Source organism: Haliaeetus leucocephalus, unplaced genomic scaffold, assembly GCF_000737465.1.
Source record: "Haliaeetus leucocephalus isolate CR32 unplaced genomic scaffold, Haliaeetus_leucocephalus-4.0 Scaffold252, whole genome shotgun sequence".
Taxonomy (NCBI): Eukaryota; Metazoa; Chordata; class Aves; order Accipitriformes; family Accipitridae; genus Haliaeetus; species Haliaeetus leucocephalus.
The window spans coordinates 66,325-91,454 of record NW_010972688.1 but is presented as its reverse complement, the minus strand read 5'-3'; the positions used below and the strand labels follow the sequence as shown (position 1 = coordinate 91,454).

Here is a 25,130-nt window from a genome sequence, read left to right as displayed (position 1 = left end):
GTGGTGTCTCAATGCCAAATGGCATATGGGTTGTGGACTAGATCACTCCTCTCACAAGAAGCCAAATGAAGGAACTACAAACAGAAGCTACTGTGAGGTAGCTGTTTGTGCTGCCCTTTGACTGTTGATTTGCACATCAATTTCATGAATGAAAGTTAAAAGTAGATCTCATTTTAGGTTTAAATGTCCTTTAAACTATGTTTCAAAGTGGCTTGAAGGACTGAACAGGTTGAACCTGAAGAAAGATCTTGCACATAAGACCTGTGATTTAATAGAATAATAATAGAAGATGCAATAAATTCTTATTCTTTGGACAGAACCTTTGAGTTAGAATCTATTGTATTCCTAAAGCAGAAGTTATAAGGGATAATTACATTCTGTTGCAAAGAAATAATGATTTTCTCCCTTACGGAAGTCTTAGATGAAATTCCATGGTAAGAATGAAGCAGGATGTCTGAATAGACCAATTTAACAGTGGCTGAAACAGTTTGAAAATACCTGAAGCAAGATTTTTAATTGAATGAATTTAAATAAGTAAGGAAAAATGTAAACCTTGTAAGAATTCAGGATAATGATTAAAATACAACAGTGAACCTCTCATTATTTCAATGGGAAAATCTCTACAATTTTTATTATCTAGGCAGTAATGATCCAGAGATGGATGAAGGACTAAGCAGTGATTACAAAATCAAAGTAATGTAATTTCACTTTTTGTGCAATTCTCTTTCACTTTGCACCACTGGAGGCATTTACTCTTCGCTTTCTGCCTTCTTGCCAATTTCACGGCTCTTTGCTCGGAGCTTGTTGACCTGTGACTCTGCAATGTCAGCCCGCTCCTCAGCTTCCTCTAGCTCGTGCTGGATCTTGCGAAACTTTGTGAGATTGACATTGGACATCTCCTCCTGGAGATGGGAAGAGAGATAAAATAGGTTTTAAAATGTTTAATAACGTTCCTACTGTAACACTGCATTGGACAGGCTGTGGTATTTTGCCTTTACATAATAGAAAAAAAAAAAAAAAAAGTCTGTGAGTTAGTATGTAATTCTCTCTACTATTTCTAGGGGGAAACCAAAGAAATAGCTTGAATGCTAAATGCTTAGATGGTTAATAAGATATACCAGGAATACCTCTCTTGATATAAAGTGTTAATGCACTTTGGAATTTTTGAATAATTATATATAATTATAGTTATTTCCATTAAATAATTTTCCATTTATTTACTGCTATAAAATTATGTATTACAATTCTTGAAGATTTTTTTTTCTGCTAGGCAGGAATATGAATATAAGTGAAAGGAAGCAGAGACCTACTCCCACAATGTTGACCTGAGCCTTCGCTGCTCTTCCCAGTGATGCAATAATGCTCACAGAAAATGTATTCTACACCCCTCTAGACCCCTGAGGTGTTCAGCCAGAACAGCCATTCAGCTGTTCATTCCTGAGTGCACAGCAAGAAAAAGACAAAAAAGTTAAGTGTTCAAACAGAGCTATGCAGGGGAAAACACCAACACAGAATTCCATCTCCACCTGGATGGAGACTGACCCTGCACACATCAATACTTACAGCCTCCTCAGCTTGTCTCTTGTAGGATTTCACTTTCATTTGAAGCTTGTCCACCAGATCCTGCAGCCTAAGAACATTCTTCCTGTCTTCTTCTGACTAAAGAGAAGGACAAGAAAGAGAAGCACCTCTTTGCCCCTCCTCTTTAATTGCCCTCTACGTGAAACAGAGAGTAACATTCCTTATAGACCTTTGCTGTCCAGTAAGACAGAGGTGATAAACTGGATCTTCCTAACACGACCAGAAAGATAATTTCTTCTGATGTTCTCAGTCTTCTCCTTTTTAACTGTGTGACTCAGGATGCAAAAAGAAATCCCTAAAGGACTACATTTTGCCTTTCTGCAGGAAGGGTGTGTGAGCTCAAGGGGCCTCCTGCCTTACCTGGTAGGTCAGCTCCTTCACCCTCCTCTCGTACTTGCGCACACCTTTCACGGCTTCAGCACTGCGCTTCTGCTCAGCATCAACCTCCCCCTCCAGCTCCCGCACCTGCAATGAGAAGCCCATCTTTGGAGCTTCCTTGGTATCTCTCCAAGGGACATGCTCACTCATGCACAAATGAAAGTCCCACGCACTCTGGCCTCCAGCTTCTGGATTTGCTTCTTGCCTCCCTTCAGGGCCAACTGCTCGGCTTCATCCAGACGGTGCTGCAGGTCCTTCACTGTCTGGTCCAGGTTCTTCTTCATCCTCTCCAGGTGGGCGCTGGTGTCCTGCTCCTTCTTCAGCTCTTCTGCCATCATGGCCGCCTGATGAGAGCAAAGGATCAAAGCCATTTTGGTAGTGGAGACAGATTGGAGGAGAATACATCCACCGTCAGCAGTGAGAAGAGCCCCTAACTCACATCTGTGATGGCCTTCTTGGCCTTCTCTTCAGCATTGCGGGCTTCCTGGACTGTTTCTTCCATTTCACCCTGAATTTGGGCAATGTCTGTTTCTAGCTTCTTCTTGGTGTTGATCAAGCTAGTGTTCTGTTGAGTAGCATCAGAGGTTTGGTTTTGTTAGCTCATTATTTCAAATCAAGAACATTACAGGATTTTGAATAATTTCAGACATAATTGTATGAAAAATCTATACCACAGATTTTTCTGTAAAATTTCTTATCACTGGGGAATAATGCTTTTTTTTTTTCCTCCAATAATTAATTTTATTAATTTGAAAAAGCATACTTAGAAATATAATCTATGCCACATCTCATCCACCAGGGCTGGTGCGGGGAAGTAATAAAAATAGAGTGAGGAAAGTCAGTGAAATACCTTCTCTTGAATGTAATTAGGGAAGAGTAATCCACTCTTATCAACTGAAGAGAAAAATTTGTAATGTTGATAGGATAGATTCCTTCCAGAATCTTTTCAGCATTTGAAACCAGACACTTTCCATACATTTCAGCACTTGACTGCTGGATGACTGCTGTGACATGTAGCTCATGTCAAAGTCTGCTTGACATGGGCTGCATAAGAGCCAAGAGTTCATCCCTTCTTTCTTGCTAGCGTGGACAGCACATTTTTAGAAGGAATATGGGGATTTCCTAGTGCTACATTTCGACTGAGCAAGAAATGAATGCTGCTGTCATCTCAGAGTTTCAGTCTCTGACTGCTCAGATGACAGACCATTTGGCATGGGTAACTAAAAAATCTGGTCCCTGTGACTAAATGTTTTTCCTCTGGAGATTACATTAGGATGCAAAGAAGGTAGAAGCATGGGTTTCATTGAGTGCAACCGGGGAACACAGCCAGTGTACACACTTTTTCAGCAAAGACCTCTTCTAGTATCATGATGATTACTTCAGAAAAGATAACTCTAGTCTTCAAAGTTGAGCCTCCAGTGGTGACTGGAATAAAGCATACAAGTATTCTCCTACTTACCAAGAGTGCCATTTCTCACCAAGTGACCTCACCTGGGTATGGAGGAGCTGCACACGCTCACTTGCATCCATCAGTTCCTGCTCAGCCACCTTTCTACACCTCTCTGTTTGCTCCAGGGCTGCCCGAAGCTCCTCAGTTTCAGCCTGCAACAGGTTTGCTCTGCGCTCCACCATGGCCACCTGCTCCTTCAGGTCCTCCTGTGTCCTGAGAGCATCGTCCAAGTGTATCTGGGTATCCTGTAGAGCAATTGAAGGAAATTATAAGCAGATTAAGAGATGTTTGGCACTGAAAATATCAGGTAAGATATTTCTCTGAAGGCAACTTTTGTTCAATGGACCTTGAGCACTGCCTGTGTGTTTCTCAGGTTCTTTTGTGCCTCTGCAGCCTGGCGGTTGGCATGGCTCAGCTGGATCTCTATTTCATTCAGGTCTCCCTCCATCTTCTTCTTCAGACGCAGGGCTTCATTCCTGCTCCTGATCTCAGCATCCAGAGTGCTCTGCATGGACTCCACAACTCGGAGGTTGTTTCTTTTCATCTGGTCAATCTCCTCATCTTTCTCTGCTATCTTCCTGTCAATCTCAGACTTCACCTGGTTGAGTTCAAGCTGGAGGCGCAGGATCTTCCCCTCTTCATGTTCTAGGGAGGCCTGAACAATAATAAATTAGAATACTTTTTATGTGACATATGTTGAACCTGAAGCTCTGAGTAAAAATTAATGCCATACTTGGGTAGTATCTCTACACTTTTACACAAACACTTTTCCTCTTGTGTCTGGGAATGACTTCACAGTGCTTATAATGAGATAGACATCCAAGATATGTAAGAGAGCAATAAATAACGCTGTATACCTCAGCTTCCTCCAGGGAGGCTTGGAGTTCAGATTTCTCCTGCTCAATCTGCTTCTTGACTTTCTCCAGCTCATGAATCGCCTTTCCTCCCTCGGCAATCTGCTCCGTGAGGTCAGCAATCTCCTCTGTGGGAACAAAGACCAACAGCATGGTCAGGCACAGAGCAGAATGCAAAGGGCCCTGCCACACCAAGGTGACAGGCAGCTTTGCCAGCCTGCAGGCACAGACCCATACGGAAAGGTGGTAGTGCTGGATAGTGAGAAAGCCCAGCCAGGAGCAGAGGGCCAGGGACTTACGCTGCAAGTTCTTGTTCTCACGCTTCAGCGTTTCCAGGTGGTCCAAGGACTCCTCATAGGCATTCTTCATCTTAAACAGCTCTGTGCTGAGAGACCGAGACTCCTTCTGGGAGGCTTCCAGCTCAGCCTGCGTTTCCTCGTACTTCTGCTTCCATTCTGCCAGGATCTGAAGAGAAACAGGACCTCAGTGTGGATGTGGCAATCAGGAGGGGATGCTCTGCCCAGGAACCCCAGGCCTGGAGCCCAAAAGACCTTGTCAAAGTTCTTCTGCTTCTTATCCAGAGCTGCGCAGGCAGCATTTGATCGCTCCACATCAATCATCAGGTCCTCCACTTCATTCTGCAGCCTCTGCTTTGTCTTTTCCAGGGAGGCACATTTGGCATTCACAGCTTCGACATGTTCCTCTGCATCCTGCAGGCGCTGTGCCAGCTTCTTCCTGGGAGGAGATAAGCACAGCTCTGGGTTAGAGCTTAGGGCGGAGCCAATTTTGGCCTGTTCATGAGAGGGCAGCTGGCCATTTTGGGGGCTTTGAGCCTAGCATTTTTCACAGTGTTTTTTCTGTTCCAAGATTGCATGCAGCCTAAAGCGTCTATCACTTCTGTGTCCTACCACCTACTGAGTATTTGGCCTGTCTTAGCCTTTCTAGCCCTAAAGGCTACATTTGTCCTTCCAATCTGCACTTTTTCCACAGCATGCTTTCCTCTCCCTCCCCCTCTCCCCTCTACCACAAAGACAGTATATCCTTGCCTTCGTACTACCCTTGTCCTAACCCACTCTCAGAGACTCCAGTTCCCCTTGACAGTCTCAGTCTTCTCCAGCCACTCGACATCCCACATTCCTCACGTACTTGGCTTCCTCCAGCTCCTCCGTGCGCTGAATAGCGTCCGTCTCGTATTTGGTTCTCCACTGGGCCACTTCGCTGTTGGCCTTGGACAGGGCACGCTGCAGCTCCCCCTTGGCTTCCTGCTCCTCCTCATATTGTTCCCGGAGCAAGTCACAGTCGTGGCGAGCAGACTGCAAGGCGTGGGCCAGGGCGCTCTTGGCCTGGGGGAAAAACAGTAGTGTGAAAATGAATGGAAATATCCTGGGAAATCTCCTGACTGAAATGTTGATGGACACTGGATTATTCTGCTGTGGGTGATGGCAAGCTACTGAATGAGAATGGAAGAGCCGGGAATCTGTAAAAGAGTTAATGGATAGACTGCAGGGAAGGGGGAGCAAAGCTAATATGGGAAGACTTGCACTGAATTACCTAAGCGTTTTTTCTCTCCCTCTCACCTTTTTGATTCTGTGATTTCATATGTACTTGAAGGTCCTCCTAGACAGGAGGATTCCAATGGATAAGACAGAATTTGAAAAGCCTTCTCACCTTTATCTCTTCCTCTAGGTGCCTCTTGAGTTCCTCAATCTGCTGGGTGAAAGCCTGCTTGCCTCTTGACAGCTGAGAAATCAGAGCATCTTTCTCCTCCACCTGGCGTGAATATTCACCTGGGAAAGTTTGCAGATACACAAGCATTTTACAGCCATTGATGAGTAAAAGAACCTTTTTATGACTTATTTAAAAGTGTTAACCTTGATAATTAAATGCACGTAAAAATATTTTGAATTTCTTTCATGGAATCCCAATCACTGATATCTCTCCATATCTTTAAGTATGCCAAAGTATTTATCTTAGAGGTACAATATGAGACACATCGTGCCCCCTTGTCCAATATCCGACTAGTCTTACTGTACGCTTGCACTAAGTGCAGTGGTCATTTTGAGCCTTGAGCTTACAGAATGACTATGCTATGGTGTATGTGCTCAGTTATATCACTGTTGTCTCCTGAATGTCTCCTGGGAAGCAGAAGGATGAAGTCTAGGTTAAAAGATAGATGAATTCTTCTTTCAAACTCCAGTCATAGAATCATAGAACAGTCTGGGCTGGAAGGGATCTTAAAAGGTCATCAGGTTCAACCTTTCATAGGAAAGGGAGCCTAGATGAGATTATCTAGCACCCTGTCCAGTTGTGTCTTGAAAACCTCCAGTGATGGAGACTCCACTGCACCCCTGGGGAGGTTGTTCCAGTGACTGGTTTTTCCAGTCCCTTAAACATGTTATTGGTCCTGCTCCAGGATGTCTGTATCTCTCTGGTATTGGGAAACCTAGCACTGGACACAGCACTCCAGGTGTGGCCTCACCTGTGTTGAGTAGGGGGAAGGATCACCCTCTGTTAATCTGCTGGCAACACTTCTCCTAATACAGCTGAGGATTCTGTTGGCCACCTTTGTCACAAGAGCACATTTCTTGCTCATGTTCAGCTGAGTTTCTACCAAGATCCCCAAGTCTTTTTTGACCCCTTTTTTAAAGCCCCATGTCATATACAGTGTTCTCTTAGAAACCACAAATGTCTTACCAGATTCTGTTTGTAGCCGAGCTCTCTGAGCACTAATGTCATTCATTGTGCGCTGTTGTTCCTCCTCCTTTGTCTTAATCTCACTGAGTTGATCTTCTAGAGAGCGACACATCTTCTCCAGATTTGCCTATTTGCATGAAGAACAGAATGAAAGGTGATTGGTGGTTCAACACATAGTTACTGAGAATCTGAAGTCTTATGAAGGGCAAAAAAAGCAGCCAATGATTTAGAAGTAAAGTCAAAAAGTCTCAGTTAATTGATACATCTTTCTAAGAAATTCGCACCCCTAATTCCAACATTTGTCTAATTTATTAATGTACACTCCAGTTTTTCAATAGATAAAAAGGATGATGGGACATTGTAACATGAGGGATTATTTTAAATTTCTGTTTGGCTCTTAATGATTCTGTCATTGAAACATTTAAGGGAGGAAAAGAAAAATAGAAAAAAAGGAGAAGTTTGGGTAGGAGTAATTCCTATTTTAGAAGAAACTAAAAACCTGATAAGGCCAGTATCTTTCATTTCACTATAATAATAATCAGAACCAAGCAATAAGACCCTATAGTTAGGTTAGGTGCTTCAGGTGAAGTTTTTTAGCTCTCACCCAAAGGATATAATATATTGTTATACTAATACTTAAATATATGAACTAAAATTTAAGTTGTGAAATGCAACTATTTATTTAAAAGTATGACTAACTTAAAATTCTATATTAAAATATAGATACTTGATTATGTTTGAATTACTACAAAGAAATATTTCAGCACCTTGGCTTTGGAGACAGACTCCATGTTACTGGCCAAGTCGTCAATCTCCATCTTCAGCTCGCTCTTCTCCTTCTCCAGCTTCTGCTTCACTCGCTGCAGGTTGTCGATCTGCTCCCCAAGCTCAGCTGTGCTGTCCGCGTGCTTCTTCCGCAGGGCGGCAGCTGTGGCTTCGTGCTGCAGCGTGGCCTCTTCGAGGTCACGGCGCATCTTCTGAAATTCTGCCTCACGCTTCTTGATCATATCGATCTGAGCTGCGGTAGCCCCTCCTGCTTCTTCCAGGCGCTCGCTGATCTCCTCTAGCTCCCTCGAGAGGTCAGCCCGATGCTTCTCTGCTTTTGCCCGAGAGGCACGTTCAGCCTCAATTTCCTCCTCCAGTTCCTCAATACGAGCCTGGGGAACATTAGGGGACCCTTCACACCCGAGCCCTCCTCCTACCTGACCTGAGACTGGGTGAGAGAGGGGAAGGAACAAAGACTTGCCTGCAGCTCCTTGATCTTCTTCTGTAATTGCATGCCCAGGGCTTGCTCATCCTCAATTTTGCTCTGGATCTGGCTGATTTCAAAGTCTTTCCTTTGGGCAAAGCAATCCATGTTAGAGCTCAAGGCAAAAAGTACACCAGCACAGTGCTCAGGTGCCCCACAGACCCACTTACTTCTTCAGCTTCTCATCCAGCTGCTGCTTATCATTTTCCAAATCCATTATGCTGTCGTGGGCCAGCTTCAGGTCTCCTTCGAGTTTCCTCTTAGCTCTCTCAAGGTCCATGCGCAGTTTCTTCTCTTGCTCCAGGGACCCTTCCAGCTAAAACAAACAAGACCACCAGTGTTCTACCAGCCAGGTCTAAATCCATACCTGTCCTGTTCTTCTGGAAACCGTGCTTACATCGTCCACTTGCTGCTCCAGCTTGGTCTTAGCTTTGGTCAGCGTATTGACTTTGTCCTCTTCTGCCTGCAGGTCATCCAGTGTCTGCTGATGGGCCTCTTGGAGGGCTTTCTTCTCTTTTGTCAGCTTGGCAATGGTCTCATCCAGGGCTGCCATCTCCTCTGTAAGGTTTTTCACCTTTGAGAAGAAGGGAGCTAGTGTAAATAAAGGAAGTAGATACAGAAGTCCTGTAATGGCACAGGAGTGCGAGTGACAGGTTCTGCCTCATACCTTGTTTTCGGTGGCATGTTTTTCTTTTTCAACTTTGGCTAGCGTTAACTCAAGATCGTCAATATCTTTCTTCAGCTCTGAACATTCATCCTCCAGTTTTCTCTTCTTGGCTGTCAGCTCAGCATTCATCTCTTCTTCATCTTCTGCTCTCTCTGTCAGCTCCTTAATTTTGGCTTCCAGCTGGATTTTGGTTTTGATGAGCTGGTCACATCTTTCCTCAGCATCAGCCAACCCATCAGCTTCCTACACATTTAAATAAAATAGTTTTCAAATAATTATTTTTTCATACTGATTTTCAAACAAGGAATTATTATTTTCAAAACAGCTTTACACTCCTTTGTATTTAAAACTCATTATTATGAGAGTATCTATTTGTTTTGGAAAACATTTTTGGAAAATAAAGGAATATTTTATAGCACTATAAATATAGGCTTTGAGCATTCTTTTTTTAAACCCTTTAACTGTTCATGCAACTGCAACATTAATTTGAAGATGGTGCCTGAAATCATGGCAGTATCTCCCTTGTATCTTTTAATCATTTTACTTATGTTGCATTTGGCTGGACTGGAAACTGGCATAGAGTTCTACTGAAGAGAACCATGTAGGCAGATTTCTTAGCATAGTGTTTAAAACCTGAATGCTAAAACCTCCAACATTCAGCTGATGAAATTCTTATTACAACTCTTCCCAAAAGATTTACTGAGAATGAATTTAATTTTTAGTTTTGGCAAAATTTTGTGTTAAGATCACTGTTTCAAAGGCAATAGTTGAACCAGTCATGTCTCTAGCCCTTGTGGTCAAGAAGAACAGTTTGGAAGGGAGACTGCTGTTTACCAGGGCAGTATCAATTACCTGAATTTGCGTGCATTCTAAGATGCAAGTTACTAAGAAGTAATCTTTATTTTCTACATACTGCTTGTTCTTTTCCCTTTTGTTCTAGTGAAGAACAATGATACCATCCAGGCAGAAGACTTTTTATAGCTCAGCAAGATAGCTAGGTGTCCTAGTTTCAGCTGGGATAGAGTTAACTGTCTTCCTAGTAGCTGGTACAGTGCTATGTTTTGAGTTCAGTATGTGAAGAATGTTGATAACGCTGATGTTTTCAGTTGTTGCTCAGTAGTGTTTAGACTATAGTCAAGGATTTTTCAGCTTCTCATGCCCAGCCAGGGCACCTGACCCAAACTGGCCAATGGTGTATTCCATACCATGTGACGTCCCATCTAGTTTAGGAACTGGGAAGTGGGGGGCAGGGATTTGCCGCTCGGGGACTGGCTGGGGGTCGGTCGGCGGGTGGTGAGCAATTGCCCTGCGCATCATTTGTACATTCCAATCCTTTTATTACTACTGTTGTCATTTCATTAGTGTTATCATTATCATTATTAGTTTCTTCTTTTCTGTTCTATTAAACCGTTCTTATCTCAACCCAGGAGTTTTACTTCTTTCCCCGATTTTCTCCCCCATCCCACTGGATGGGGGGGAGTGAGTGAGTGGCTGCGTGGTGCTTAGTTGCTGGCTGGGGTTAAACCACGACACTAGGTTGGGGTTAGTCTCATGTAGTTTTAGATAACTGCCACGATATCAAGATGCAGTCCATTCAACCAAAAAAATTTACATTTTTGGATTAATTGTATCATACTCTGAAGGGATGAGTTTCTCATTGCTGAAGATGAAGAGAACCTGAGGCTACTAGTTCACGTGTAGACTTTTAGACTGCAGACATGAAAATGAGGTCAGATGAATCCTAATCCTCGCTGTTAAAGACAGTTTTAAGGGGATTATTGTTGCTACCTTTTTATTTCCAGGGAAAAAGGGGAGGACTCCACTTTCATCATTGTTTTTTCTGAGGAGACAAGGACCATAAATGCTGGAGAAATGCCTGACACTCTCAGCCCCTCGTACTCCACCTGAATCCACTTGTGATTCTCCAAATAAAAGGTGTTAATAGGATCTCCAGACTACCTTCATTGATCAGATGATAACATATAAAAATTATATAGTATATAAAGTTTTATAAAGACATGATAATTGCTGCTGTAAGTTTCCATGTATGATTTAAAATGTCATTCTGTAAACTAGCATTTACTAACTGGAAATTAATTACTTCTTTCTTGATTTAAAAGTATAAGGAACCAACTGCAGTAATTCATTGCAAATTTATTAATATTTATAGATTTCAGCTTAGCTTTTCCATGTGGTTTTCCTTCCTATTTTATAAAATATGTGTATGTTTTTGAAATAAATACTGTTTTGGGATAATGTGTCTGTTACTGAGACATTTGGGATCATTTTACCCAGGACATTGCAAGCTAAAAACATTAGCAATACTCACAGCCTGCACTTGGAGCTGCAGATCGTTTTTCTCCTGCAGCAAAGAAACCATTTTCTCTTCCAGCTCCTTCCTCTTTGCCTCAGACTTTGCAAGCTCTTCCTTGGTTTTCTCAAACTCTTCCTTCATGTTGGCCATCTCCTTCTCAGATTCTGCACTCTTCAGCAAGGGCTTTATTTTGAAGAAGAGCTTCATCCAAGGCCAGTGCTTGACATTCATGAATGCACGAACATTGTACTGGATACAGAAGATGGACTCTCTGAAAGGTAAGAAAAAACATATTATGTTACATATTTTTAAATTTATAATACATATTTAATTACATATATTGATACCTATAATATGAAGTTCTACATATAATACTTTATAGTTATAGTTCTATATATCTGTGTGTATAAAAATATTAATTCTATATTGTTAAATATATATTTATTAATAATATTTCATATATTTAATATATATAAAATACATATATCTCTGAAGAAAACTCCATAGTGTGATGTAGATTGTCAACCTGTATGGACAGTTTTGAAGTCCAGATGTCTGGCTCACTTTCATGGCCAAAGAAAAGGAAAACCTCCAGAAGCTGACTTAGTCCCTTTCATGAAAGTTACCCAAGGGAAGAGGATACTTCTCTTGTGCTAGAAGTATATGTTTCTTACCTTTGATTATAAAGGTGACCTAAAATAATAAGTTTAGACTAGATTTCTGGGTTTTGGACATAAGTATAATGTAGCCATATACTGAATTTAGCAAAATATTAGCACAAAGGCTGATATAAGTTAAAAATGACATTTTCCTAAATCAGAATTTTATACTGCTTCATCTACTGCTAGGGTATACTCCCAAATACATCCATGTTGGTAAACTGAATTAATGAGAAATAAATGAGATTTGGTGAGAAGCAGCTTATTTTCAGTTTTGTCCACGTCATTGCTATCTGATGAGGATTGGCCCAGCAGGCCAAATAAGTACAAGTAAATACCTCCTCTCCATCATTTTCTTGAACTCCACTCTCATCAGGAAGCCCCTGCACAAGGCTTGTGTGCGGGTGATGAGCTGTGCCAGCTTCTCATCTCTCATCTCCTCCAGGAGTCCCAGCAGCCCAGCTTTGAAGAACACCTTGAGAAAGAGAATGTTGCGGTACGTATTTGTCAGGTATTGCAAGCACAGTACATGAGTCAAGCAGCAACTGTACCTTGGTGTGGCCAAATTTGTACTGGGTGTGGTCCACATCGATGGATCCAAGGAGCTTCTCAGAAGCCTTCTTGCTATCAATGAATTGTCCCTCTGGGATGGCACTTGCATTAAGCACCTTGTACCTATGGGAGGAAATAGAATATGAAGAAGGTCAGATTCCTGAAAGCTCAATCAAACCTGTACCAACTGATGCCATGGTTAAAATTCTCTGAAGGGGGAACAAGAGTGGTAGACAGGTGAATAAGACTGAACTCTGTTCTGTTGTTTAGAAATCACATTTTCATGCATAAATATATTTTTAGGACAAACCTTGCACTTTGCTTAGTCCAGAAATTCTTGACACAGAATAGGTACTGATTTCCATGGGTAACTGCTGACATATTTTACATGCCCTGTTATCTAATGCCTTATCTCCAAATGAGAACTTTGTGTGCAAGAGCAAGATATCTGCAGAGGAGACGCAATTCTTCATCCACAATATTGGCAGTACATACTATCTGAGTACTTTCCAGTTGATACAGAAAAAGAATCAAGATAGTTTTATTTTATTTGGTTTTCCAACAAGTTAGTCTAGAATATCTTGTAGTTTCTTTATTCACATTTCTCTGCTGATGGCTGCAAGTCATCTCAGTTTAAGTTAACTAAGTCTAAGCTAATCAACCTCATTCCTGGATAGTTAATTAAAAAATGCTTTATGCCGTACCAGAGTATGAATCAAGGACACGAATAAATAATTGCCCTTTGAAAATGCCTGTTCATCTAGTTAGCTATAGAAAGAAATTAGATGACTAACTTGGACAATTAACTTTTGTATGCCTAAAGGTAGGTACATTGAACCCCTCCCATAACTCCCACAGTACTTAAAACAATTAGGAAATGCAAATTATTCAGCATTGGTGGATATGGTGGAGGGTAGATGACAGAATCTGACCTCTGTTTAAAGTCTGCATAGAGTATTCTGCTGGGGAATCCTTTCCTGCAAATTCTAATCCCTTCCAGCACACCATTACATCGCAGCTGATGCAGCACCAGCTCATGTTCCATGGCACCTAATAAATGACATAATGAATTGGTACTTCATTGTGCTGCACAGAGAAGAACAGATTTATCTCATATTTGAACTTTAACAACTTACCAGGTGTTTTTGTTTCATTAGGAATAAGGCATCGCACAAAATGGGGATGTGTGCTTCGTAGATTGCTCATCAGCTTGTTTAAATTTTCCTTAAGAGCAAGAGTAAATACTTGGGTTTAAAAATGTCACTTACACGGTCACGATATTAGGTGGAGTAAAAACACTGCAATAAAACCATGATCAGTATTTCTTTTTTACAGAACTGTTGGGCAGATTCAATGAGAATCCTTTATTAAGAAGCACATGCCTTTATCCTTTCTTAACATAATGATTTTGTACATTCGATCAATCTAAAGCTTTTCTGAACTGAATTTTTGATATTTTCTTCATAATGCAGTAAAATTGATAATGATTATACTACAGTACCCGGAAAAGAGCTGAGACAGTCTGGAAAGAAGAACCCTTCTTCTTGCTCCCCTTCTTGCCACCGCCACCACTCTCTAAACAATAATATTTTTTTTGGAAAGAAATGAACAACAAAAGCACACAGTTAGAATCTGAAGAACTTTGTGTGTTCATCTTTAAAAAGTAGAAAATGTAATAATATGATCAAAATTTGTAAATGCATACAGTGTTTAAAGTTACAATGGGAGACTTGATTTTTTCAGATGAAAGAGAATGAAATCTAATTGCTTCAAGCTGAAGTTAGGAAAACGCAAACAGGAAATAAAATGTAACATTATGCATAGTAAGATATCTAAGGAGTTAAATTGCTAGTGAATACATAATATGCAGTCTTTATGTATCTTTACATCTAAGGGTATGCATAAATTTAGCAGCATGTTGATACATTTGATTGTATTCCCCGAAGTATTTGGGAATGCCCCATAATGCAGAAATCTGGTTTGCCACCTAACCTGTGTTAATGTTGTAGTACAGCTGTCTGGTCTTAAATCTTACAGATCTATTAAGGTCTCTAGGGAAATGTAATATCCTTTATTAGTCTGAGTGACTGAGTTCCAAAAAGTAGATGTGGTTTTGGGTTTTCAATTTTTGAAATGTAAATATTATTCCAAGATTTTTTTTTTTCCTGTACATTTTAGTAGAACTGATTTCAAAGAAATCACCTGCTTCTGCCCCACCAACGGAGGCAAAAAGTAAGGCCAGTGTCTTCAGGGATGATTTCTGGTACAGCCCCACAACAGTTTCATTCAGGGGATCCTTGTTTTTCTCCAGCCAGCCAGTGATGTTGTAGTCCACCGTGCCAGCATAGTGCACCAGGGAGAAGTGGGCCTCAGCTTTCCCTTTGGCAGGCTTGGGCTTCTGGAAGTTGTTGGACTTGCCCAGATGTTGGTCATAAAGCTTGTTCTTGAAAGAGGTGTCAGTTGCCTTGGGGAACATGCACTCCTCTTCCAGGATGGAGAAGATGCCCATGGGCTGGAAGAAGCAGAAGGAAGGAGGAAGAGGTGAAAAGGCAGAAAGAATCACAGATAAAGAAATAGCTTCCTGAGTGAGACAATACTAACTCTCTCAGGGATTGTTCTTCTGCTCGGCAGAGTAAATTGTAAAATAATCTGAACTTATGTATTTACAATGTCACATTTACCCTTTCAAGCAACATTTATAAATATATAAAAAATTAATGCATTTCTGAAAAGATTAGACGTTGTGAATTACACAAATACCTTCTCAATGAGTTCAATGCAGGCAGCCAGGTCCATCCCAAAGTCAATGAACTCCCATTCAATTCCTTCTTTCTTGTACTCTTCCTGCTCCAGCACGAACATGTGGTGGTTGAAGAACTGTTGCAGTTTCTCATTGGTGAAGTTGATGCACAGCTGCTCCAGGCTGTTGAACTGCAGAATGCAGAGATTTACTTACTTGCAAAGTTCAGTTCCAGGAACACTTTCCATCTTCCAATAGGTTTTATTTTCAACCCATTAAGGTCTCCATGACTGGGTTCCTGAATTTCTAGTCATGGGACTGGACAGGTGACTGGCATATTCCGTCCTCTAATATATCTACCCTTTCAGGTGCTGGCACTGTCTCAGCATATTTCTGAGCTCTGAAAAGAGTTGCAAAGCTTAGACCATGTCCACCTTTTCATCTGCTTGAATTTGTGTACGCTGCCAGTCTATTCCCAAGTATTCAGAGGGAATCTGGCTTCAGCATTAACAAAATCTTCCTTCAAGATGGCATATTTTAACCTCTTCAAAATCTGTCTCAGCTATCACCTATCAGTTGTTCAACATTTTCATATCAGTTTTCAATGCAGTTTTCACTTCTGGATGCAACAACAGACATCTGTAAAAATCTGCAGCCCTTGTGGGATAATACGTACTATGAGAACCAGGAGAGTGCCATTCTACAGGAATGGCAGGATTATCCAATAAATAAAAAAATTTTCCATAATTAAAAAAGAAACAATACCCCAAACCCCAAACTATTCCAGTTTCTTAATGCCCCCTCCAGGAAACTTGTATGAAGATCTTCCTCTTACATCAAAGATCTCAAAGCCAGCAATGTCCAGGACACCAATGAAGTACTGTCTGGGCTGCTTCGTATCCAGCTGTTGGTTGATGCGAACAACCATCCACAGGAACATCTTCTCAAAGACAGATTTTGCCAGGGCCCCCACTGAATTGTACACCTAAACAAAACAAAAGTTACCATCCAGGGCAAAAGAGGAAGTTCGAGATTTTTAATTTATGTAATTTGTTTTCTCTCATAACTTGTTTCTTACCTGCTGCACAGTTTGACCCTTTGTCACATATTCATTCCCAACCTTGACTCGGGGGTAGCAGAGGGCTTTGAGCAGATCTGCTGAGTTCAGACCCATCAAATAGGCAGCCTTATCAGCAACTAAAGGAAACAAGCATACAGCAGGATCAAATACTAGCTCTTCAGTAGATGTATCGTGTAGTAATTCAGAATTGTTTCTGCAGAAGCCACATATAATTTTTCACATACTTTAAAATATTGTAATTTTTCCTGATTTACTGATTTTTTCCCATTTAATTTACATGATTTGTAAATGTAAAGATTCTTCCAAATGCCTTTACAATGAATATGCAAATTTTGAAACAAGTGACTAGACAGACAAAAGGGCCATGAAAATGGCAGGTCAAAGAAGTCACAATTTCTGAATAAACAGAAAAGGAAACTGCTTGGTATTGAAATACACTGTATCGAAAATTGTAGCCAGTGAAACTCTAATGAGAGAGATAGATTAATGGAGAATTATGCCAAAAGTATGAATAAGATATCTCATACAACTTTCATAGTGGGACCACATTCTTCCTCAGGATAAATATCACACACATAGATAGGTCTTTTCCAGGTCTCCACTGGACATACTCTGTCACCTTTCCAATTTGCTGCCTGTATCTTCTCACAGAGATGATAGCAAGCACCAGTACTATTACAAAGTCCTTCAGTGTGAGAAAGCCAAACCTCATTATAGAATATATATATACACAGATGCTAATTTCGAGCTGCTTCTGTTGTTTATATTATTTACAACTAAGTATTTAGTGTACAGTTATCACTAGTAAGAGTAAGGTATGAAACAAGAACAAAATTGGAACTTTTATTTCAATTTTATAGAGTTCTTTTTTAATAATTAGTCATCTCATTCTATCATATGCTTCTGTAACTCTTTCCTTTGGTTATATTCATGCAATGATTACAGCTATTATTTGTAGCCTGTTCTACTATTAGTATTCATCATTATCAGATTCCTTGCAGTTGTATTCCTTGCAGTCATTTTCATTTATGTCTTAACTATCCTAAAAAAAACAAAACCACACACACACACAAAAACAGCTCCAGAAAAAAAGCCCGTAATAGTACAAGTTTATGATAGATGCGACTAACTGGTTTCATGGAAATAATTCCATGAGCTTTTAAAGGAATGCATGTTTGAACAATTCTAGGCAAAGCAAATGCAATAGACATATCTTAGATGTCTATTTGTCAAACAGAAGTCCTGGAGATATGCTGAGACTCTACAGAAAATGTAGAACATAAGAGCCACAGCTGCAGTATTAATTGATGCTCCTTTTTACCCCCCCATGCAAAATGAAGTAGAACAATGCTCTCAGTTCAGGCATTATGAGTTGTCTCCAGAATACGGGCTTGGAAGCAGAGCAGCTTCAGGATTCTGGCTTCTTGTCACCTGGAAACAATACCATTAGGAGGTGGCTACAGCTGATGGTAAATGGTAGTAGCTACCTGGGTACATAAACTTAAGTCAGTGGGCAGAGTGGCTCCCGGTTCTGTCCCAGGTCTGGGAAGCTGCCATTCAGTATAGCAGTGCCTTAGGATTCACTGGACCTTATACTTGACATAGTTCAAAATAATCTGCATTTTCCACTGGGTTGTGTTCTTCCAGCAAAGTCCTCTGGTTAGGACACACTTATATTCTACAACACTAGCATCTGGAGAAATGTGCAGGCTGAATCAATGATTCTGACCCTGAATTACTGCCTGTATTAGTGAGCGTTCCGGTGTATACTGCGCTCTGGTATATATCGCGCTGGTACCTTCTGTGCCATCCGGTTCTGCCTGCTCCTCACGCTGCTTCTGCTTAAACTTCAGGTTGCCATAGTGCATGACAGCCCCTGTCAGCTTGTAAATGGCTGTCTTCTCATCTGGAGTGAAGCCCAGGATGTCAATGGCACTCTGATAAAAGAATCATTGGAGTAAGTACCATGCCTGTTAAAGGTCAGAGTCCGCCTAAGAAAACTTCTGTGCTGTACTTACATCCGTGGCCATCAGCTCTTCCTGGTCGTTAATGCTGGGAACCGTGATCTCACCTTGACTCACATACTGATAGTCATACGGGTTGGTGGTGATCAGTAACATCTCTGAAAAGAAGGACAAAACACATAGAGATCAAATGTAATTGGCACGTAAAGGAATTAAATGTTGTTCCGTGACCTTTGTCTGGAGAAGTTAGTGATCTTTCCTACCAATTAGCTCCGGCTTCTTGTTGGACATGATCTGATAGAATATGTGGTAGCTTCTTTCTGCCTTGAGCTGGAAAGTGACTCTGGACTTCTCCAGAAGATCTAGCAAGGATGGTAGGACAGAGTTAGCACAAGAACTGAGGAAGGCTGGAAGGAAAGGGGTCAGGCCAGGAGGGTCACTTACATGTTTCAATGTCAGCAGAAGCCAGTTTGCCCGTGGCACCAAAATGGATTCTGATGAATTTACCCTGAAAGAAGCAGGAAAGTAATTCAAGATCTATTTTACCAGTCCTGACTGCAAGAATATTTGAGTCAGTCTGCTGATACAAAAAAAGTAATTTTGTCCCAGACAACAACTTACAAAGCGTGAGGAGTTGTCGTTCCTCACCGTCTTGGCATTACCAAAAGCCTCCAGCAGTGGGTTGGCACTGATGATTTGATCCTCAAGTGTCCCCTAAACCAGAAATCTTATAATCATGATATAGCTCATAAGTAAATCTGACAGTTGCAGGTTCCTACCCCTAGGACCTCACCTGCATTTTGCCAGCCTGCTGCTCTTCCTTCTTCTTCTCCCCACTTGCTGCAATTGTTGCAAAGTACTGAATGACACGCTTTGTGTTCACAGTCTTCCCTGCACCAGATTCTCCGCTGTCAAACCAAAGACAGAAGCAGAGAGCGTGTGGTCAGGCTGGAGGTCCCCTGGCACGGGGCAGCCCAGCGGGGACCCGAGCAGGGAGTGTACATACGTGATCAGGATCGACTGGTTCTCGCGATCTGTGAAGGAGGTGGAATGAAAGATAGTTTTAGCAGTTGTTCTGAGTAATACTAAGCTGAATAAGAAGTAAAGCTGTAAATGGAAGTTGTGGCTTCTCCCAAGTCCAAGAGTAGTAGTCCAAGACTACTCAATTCCCTTCCAGGTCCCAACCACTGAAATGGATGTATAGCGCTGTCAGAGGCATGTGGTCCTCGCACAAGGTGTGTACCCACTTGCCTGTCACACAGTTCTTATCAAGAACTCTAATCAAAGTGCCTATCTGTATTCCAAATAGGGAATTATATGGAATAGTAACTTTTTGTTTCCTGTCAGTGAAAAAAAGCAGCAGAGTCAAATAGTATTTCTGCAGTGGGAGAGTGTAGAATTTTATACAGTGAAGTGCAAATAACACACAGTGTTGAGTCCATGTATGCTTCTGGGTCAGTTTCACTTGAAATTAATTCCTGCACAACTCAATCAAGTTCTCAGTCATACAGCTCCGTGGTGTTTTTAGCTGGCTTGTCACATGCTCCAGTGAGATCAGTGCGGCTTTTTGGTTTAGATTGCTGTGAGGGACGTCAAGCACTCACCAGTCAGCATGAACTGATAGGCATTGTCAGAGATGGAGAAGATGTGTGGAGGGGCCTCCTGGCGCTTCTTGCCTCGGTAGGCCAACACCACCTCCGGGTTGTACACCGGCAGCCACTTGTAGGGGTTGACTGTGACGCAGAAGAGACCTGAGTAGGTCTGTGAGGAAGGGAGACAGGATACTGATTTTGGAGAGTTGAGGAGAGTTGCAGATAAGGCAGAGGTGAATAATGTTCTGGGGAGACCAGGGTAGTGAAAGAAAATAAAGTGGAGGAATGACCTATCAGAGAATGGGTGAGATATAGCATATGACAAGGAAAGGTAAAAGCAGGAAGGAAGACAAGAGAGAGGATGTAAATAGCAAGAGGAAAACACATGGAAGAAACGAAGAAGAAAGAGAGAAATGAGGAAAGAAGTTGGCAAGAAGTCAGGAAGCTCTTCAGAGGGATGAAGGGTGTCTTCAACTCCTCGAAAGCAGTAGTTGCCTCCTGCTGGTACTTACGTAGATCATCCAGGCTGCATAACGCTCTTTGAGGTTGTACAGCACAGCAGGTTCATGGAGGTGGGTCATCATGGCCATGTCCTCGATTTTATCATACTTGGGAGGGTTCATGGGGAAGATTTGATCATCCTTCACAGTAAGAGTCTGCCAAAGAAAAGAAAGATTTATATTTGCCATCTAAAATCCCACAGCAGGATTAAATCGTATTCTCAAGGCTTGAATTTTTTTACTCACTTCTCCACCTTCGGTCTTGACAGTGACCTTCCCTGCTTCTTTGTTCTGGATTGTGCTTTTCACATAGGATTCCTTTGCATGTACCACAAAGACAGATGACCTGGCATCGAAAGGCTTGTTCTGGGCCTCAATTCTCTCTTTTTCTGACTTTCGGAGGTAGGGAGCTGCCTCCCCAAAGATGGCCATCTCAGAGTCTGTTGACATGGCTGCTATTTACTAACAGTAATGCAGCAAGTATCTGTGAGGGTAGAAAATACATTACAATAGATGGAAGAAACACTGCTACAGAATAGTGGATTAGATGGTGCTCTGCTGTATGTATTAACTGATTGAATTGACTCTCATTTTTCTGCTAATTCGGAGCTCTGTTCTATAATTTTCTTTCCTTTATTTCTGTTTGATGTAGTCAGATATCTAGGCCTACTGGATGGCTGCATTTACAGGGCAATGTAAATTCTTTCCATGTTGGATTTGGGTTTTTTTTCATTTGTTGAGGTAACAGGATAAACAGATCCTTTCCAAGGTTCCAAACACTGCACTGACTAGATATGCCCAAGTTTGGAGTTATGAAAGCCCTCTCATGACTTTTGTGTTTAGCACCTTTCAAACTATGAGATTTGTTTACAGTAAAACACTGGAAGGGGTGCAGTACACTGGATATTCAGAGAACTAATATTATTAGCACTTCTCATTAAAGACATTCCCTTGGGATGAAATAGCCCAAGTTGTCAAATATTTCAATTATTCCACAGATCCATCTGCTAACAAACAAAGCTGATATTCTCCACTTTGGTATATTTTTGTAACAGAAACTGAGTAATCTTGCATTTATTCACTACTATTTAAAAAAAAATAAATATCAGTAACTGTGTTTATTATTGCCAAACAATTGTCTTGAAGTTTCATGCAATTGTGAAGCTGGAATTTATTTATATTGTTCCCAAATTAATACTGTTCCAAGTTTATCCTTTTCTTTTTTAGCCTAATTTTATCTAGGTTCATCACCTACAATTTGGATTTTGTGTAGCTTTTCTGAATAAATTAAGAAGCTCATTTCTTTGTCAATACTTTCACCTATGGCAGACCTCTAGGTGAATATCAAGTAACTGGTTAACTTTTCCTTGAGATACAGTTTCACTTTGATTGCAGGAGAGACATTCTGAACTTAGAATACTTTTTTAAACTCTTTTCTGAACCCTTTACCAGTTAGCAACCTCATTATTGCAGTATGGCCAGCCTAAAAGAAAAAATATTTTAATAATGATCACGGTATTTTTGTACATTATAAAATTAATTCCACTCAGTATTCCACTGCTTACATGTGAAAAAATTGCTTTGCCTTCTTAGCTAGCAAAGACAGACTTCATGACACAACTTAGTGTTATCAATTCAAAGGCATGCGTACAATCTCTTGACTGATGGTTTTGTTTCTAACTACGTGATTTTCCACTTCATTAAAGTGTTATTAACCAAATGAGACCATTTCACAAAACAATTACATAAGGTTGTAAAATGGACACAGTCTTTCACCAGCAGTTTTATCATTGCCTATAATATCTCACATTTTCTTACAAGATTCCTAACAGGAATAATACTAGCATATTATATACATTAGTATATACTATGTTAGCATATATTAGTATATATTATAGTATGTTAGTGTATATTATGTATATTGCATATATAGTATATATTTAATTTTTGTATAGATGTATGCTATTATTACAATGTATCTTTATGGTATTATTACAATGTATAGTATATATAGGAGGTTAGTATACATTATGTTAGCATATAATGTATCTATGTCAGTAGATTGCCTTTTTAAAGTATTTGATGACTATTTTCTTTTGACTGTTTTATATGATTTTTCCTGAAACCAATGATCTCCTAACTCTCCTCCACTTATTCAAAGCATGCTAGTTATATTCTTGACCCATGACAGCTTGTTGACATTTTATAACTTTGAGTGTTATATTCCAGTGACAATATTTGACAAAGTTAATATAAATTAATGTAAAAAATGAATATGAACAGTTAATTTTCCTGGGTGTAAATATTTAAAACTTTGAATTTAGTTGCTGTTCCATCTCTCTTTTTCTAGTTATCCAAGTAGGTATCATCCTTTCTTCATTTCCCTGTGATTATTAATATTTGCTTATATAATTATATCACAGTTGTGCACTATATTCATAGGCACAAACAAGCATAAAAGGAAGCTCAGATTGAAATGCTTTATTTTAGCACTTTTATGTTTTGATACACAACTTTCTAACCCCATTCCCCAAGCTTCCCTATGAAAAAGAAAATATTAACATTATTTAAGTATGTATGTCTTTTACTGTTGCTTCACAGCTAGTGCCAGTGACCCTTGAAGTTTGATGTAAATGCAAAAAAAAAAAAAAAAAAGGTAACTGTTTCCTTCAAGAATATATTTAATTTATGGACAAGTATTTGGAAACTACTTCTTGATGGGGTTTTTCTTCTTAAGACAGTTTCTCCTAAGCTTAGGACCTAATGTCTGTTAATGTAGGAAACTGCTCTCTGTAGATGAATCTGGAGGAGAATGTAGGCAATGCAGCAGTGATCAGTACTTTTAAGACCACTGTCTTTGAGAATCTTATGGAAAAGATATTGGCAATCCAGCCCAATTCTCATACTATATTTATACAATGGACATAAATATAAGGAATACAGGGACTGACAGCGTAAGTCCTACCTTAGAGCATCTTTATCTGTCCCTAAAGAGTGACTAAATCAAGTTCTTACCTTTTGTGAGACAAGATGAATGGCTTGTAGACTGGAAGCTGGTCAGTATTGTAAAACAGAATTAGCAACTTCCTTCTTACTGCTTCACAGAATTCCAGAGAAAATTTATAGACAGAAAACATATGGATCCCTTGAAAGCAGACTGAAAATCCCAGCTGACACTGGCAGTCCCCCATTGAATGAGTGTAAGCGTCTGTAGGAATGCGCTGGTGCTTGTGGAATGCACGGCCAGTTTCCCTTCATCCCCCACCTCCCCAGTCCAAAGCCTCTGACACTCTTACCTTAGAGATTTCTGAGGAAGGACAAGACACACTGATCCCAGGGTATTTTTATAGGGTCTGATCTGCATACGTAGCCACCACCTCCTCTTTCCTAGGTCAAAACATTTTTGGCAATCTTAACTCCTAGCAGAATTGCCATTCATATTAGAAGTGAATAGATATAATTAGACATAACAGGTCTCTGAATCAATGTCCTATAAATAATTTGACAAGAGAGCCTGAGAAGAGGAGGAAGCAGGAGGGTGCGCTAAAGGAGATGAAAGGGGCTACGTTGGTACTGTAATCCATTGAATGCTGACTCGAGCAGACAAAGTGAAGAGTAAGAGCCAGTGTATTGTAATAGGAAACATGTAGGGATGAAGAGGTGAAGGCACAGGCTCCTGAACGCTGCAGATGCTCTGAGCCTGCAATGTGGGAAAGCACAAGGGGTTCTACTGAGATGCAGGGTCATTGTTAGAGCAGGGAAATCCCAATGCAGGAGGAAGCATCTGAACAGGAACTGAAGTTGCAGGAGTGAGAATCAAGGGACGATATGAATGACCAAGTAGTAAAATGGACCAAAGCCAAAGCAAGAGAAGTGGGGAATGATGAGTCTGAAGGCAGTGATAAGGAAGGATATGTGATTAGGAAAGAGGAAGTAAATAGAGGTGTGATTCCAAGGGGATAACAGCAAGTCACGATGGACACAAAGACCAATACAAGGGGAAAACAAGTTAAGTCTAGAGGTGAAGATAGGAGCTTCTAAGACTGAAGTCAGTAAGTTAGATGACAGAGGAAAGGCATAGAAATTCAACTCTTGTTTCTGGGGCTGAAGGGTTTCAAAGATCATATGAACAGGACTATGGAACCGTTGTACTGAACTTGAGACATATATCCCACAGGAAGCAGGAGAAATAGGTGCTGTCTCAACATAGGGGAGTCACTCAGCAATACTTTTGCAGTATAAGTGTGCTAGATGAAGGGAAAGAATTAATAAATTTACATTCTGTAGCAGAGAAACAGTCATGTCCTATGCTAGTCTGGAAGAGAGGCAGTTATTATTAGAAGGAGCTGAAACCCACACTAGTTTGTGAAAAAAGCCAATCTACTGTGCTCGTCCCTGGGATGTTCCCACCCAGATTAAGGAGGGGGTTACATGTGTTCTGCAACAGCACAAGAAGAGGAGTGGTGAAGAGGGCAGTAGAACCCTTCACTTTATTGAGAAACAATTTCATTCTCATGCAATAGATCTTGATTTTTTTTTTTCATGTGTTGGTCTTCACTTTCCAAATTACAGTTCCTATGACAAAAAAGGCAATCTGAATTGAATCACATCTCAGCAGCTTCATGTGATCCCATAGCATACTGCCTCCCCACTTACAGCACCTGTTGTTTTCCACTCCCTCTCAGCATCACCTACTCAGAGGTCTGCATAAGAAAGTGAGGAAATTCCTTCCTCCTCTTCTCTCAGCTGACTGTGTCTCTGTGATGGCACTGTAATCCTGGGGGTGGGAAGGAAACCGGCACAGGTCAGCTTCACATGTGGAGTAAATTCACAATGAAGAATAGGACCGAGGCCT

General features: G+C 40.7%; 1 protein-coding gene across 1 annotated transcript; it reads right to left on the bottom strand.

Moving 5' to 3' along the window:
• Positions 1 to 608: 608 nt before the first annotated feature.
• LOC104832521 (myosin-3) lies at positions 609 to 23,367 on the bottom strand. The gene is made up of 39 exons (XM_010568753.1): positions 23,291 to 23,367; positions 20,522 to 20,759; positions 20,288 to 20,431; positions 19,788 to 19,944; positions 19,190 to 19,217; positions 18,977 to 19,091; positions 18,805 to 18,897; positions 18,628 to 18,691; positions 18,447 to 18,545; positions 18,238 to 18,341; positions 18,018 to 18,156; positions 16,217 to 16,335; positions 15,974 to 16,123; positions 15,159 to 15,329; positions 14,601 to 14,910; positions 13,900 to 13,973; positions 13,535 to 13,622; positions 13,331 to 13,448; positions 12,398 to 12,521; positions 12,185 to 12,321; positions 11,203 to 11,458; positions 8,874 to 9,116; positions 8,604 to 8,780; positions 8,377 to 8,522; positions 8,204 to 8,294; positions 7,725 to 8,114; positions 6,958 to 7,084; positions 5,932 to 6,050; positions 5,410 to 5,606; positions 4,815 to 4,998; positions 4,563 to 4,728; positions 4,267 to 4,391; positions 3,756 to 4,064; positions 3,451 to 3,654; positions 2,399 to 2,524; positions 2,133 to 2,303; positions 1,942 to 2,046; positions 1,564 to 1,659; positions 609 to 902 (listed from the first exon to the last, which is right to left on the bottom strand). The coding sequence occupies exons 2-39, from the start codon at positions 20,723 to 20,725 to the stop codon at positions 750 to 752; spliced, it is 5,823 nt and encodes a 1,940-aa protein (XP_010567055.1). The 5' UTR covers positions 20,726 to 20,759; positions 23,291 to 23,367; the 3' UTR covers positions 609 to 749.
• Between the last annotated feature and the right edge of the window lie 1,763 nt (positions 23,368 to 25,130).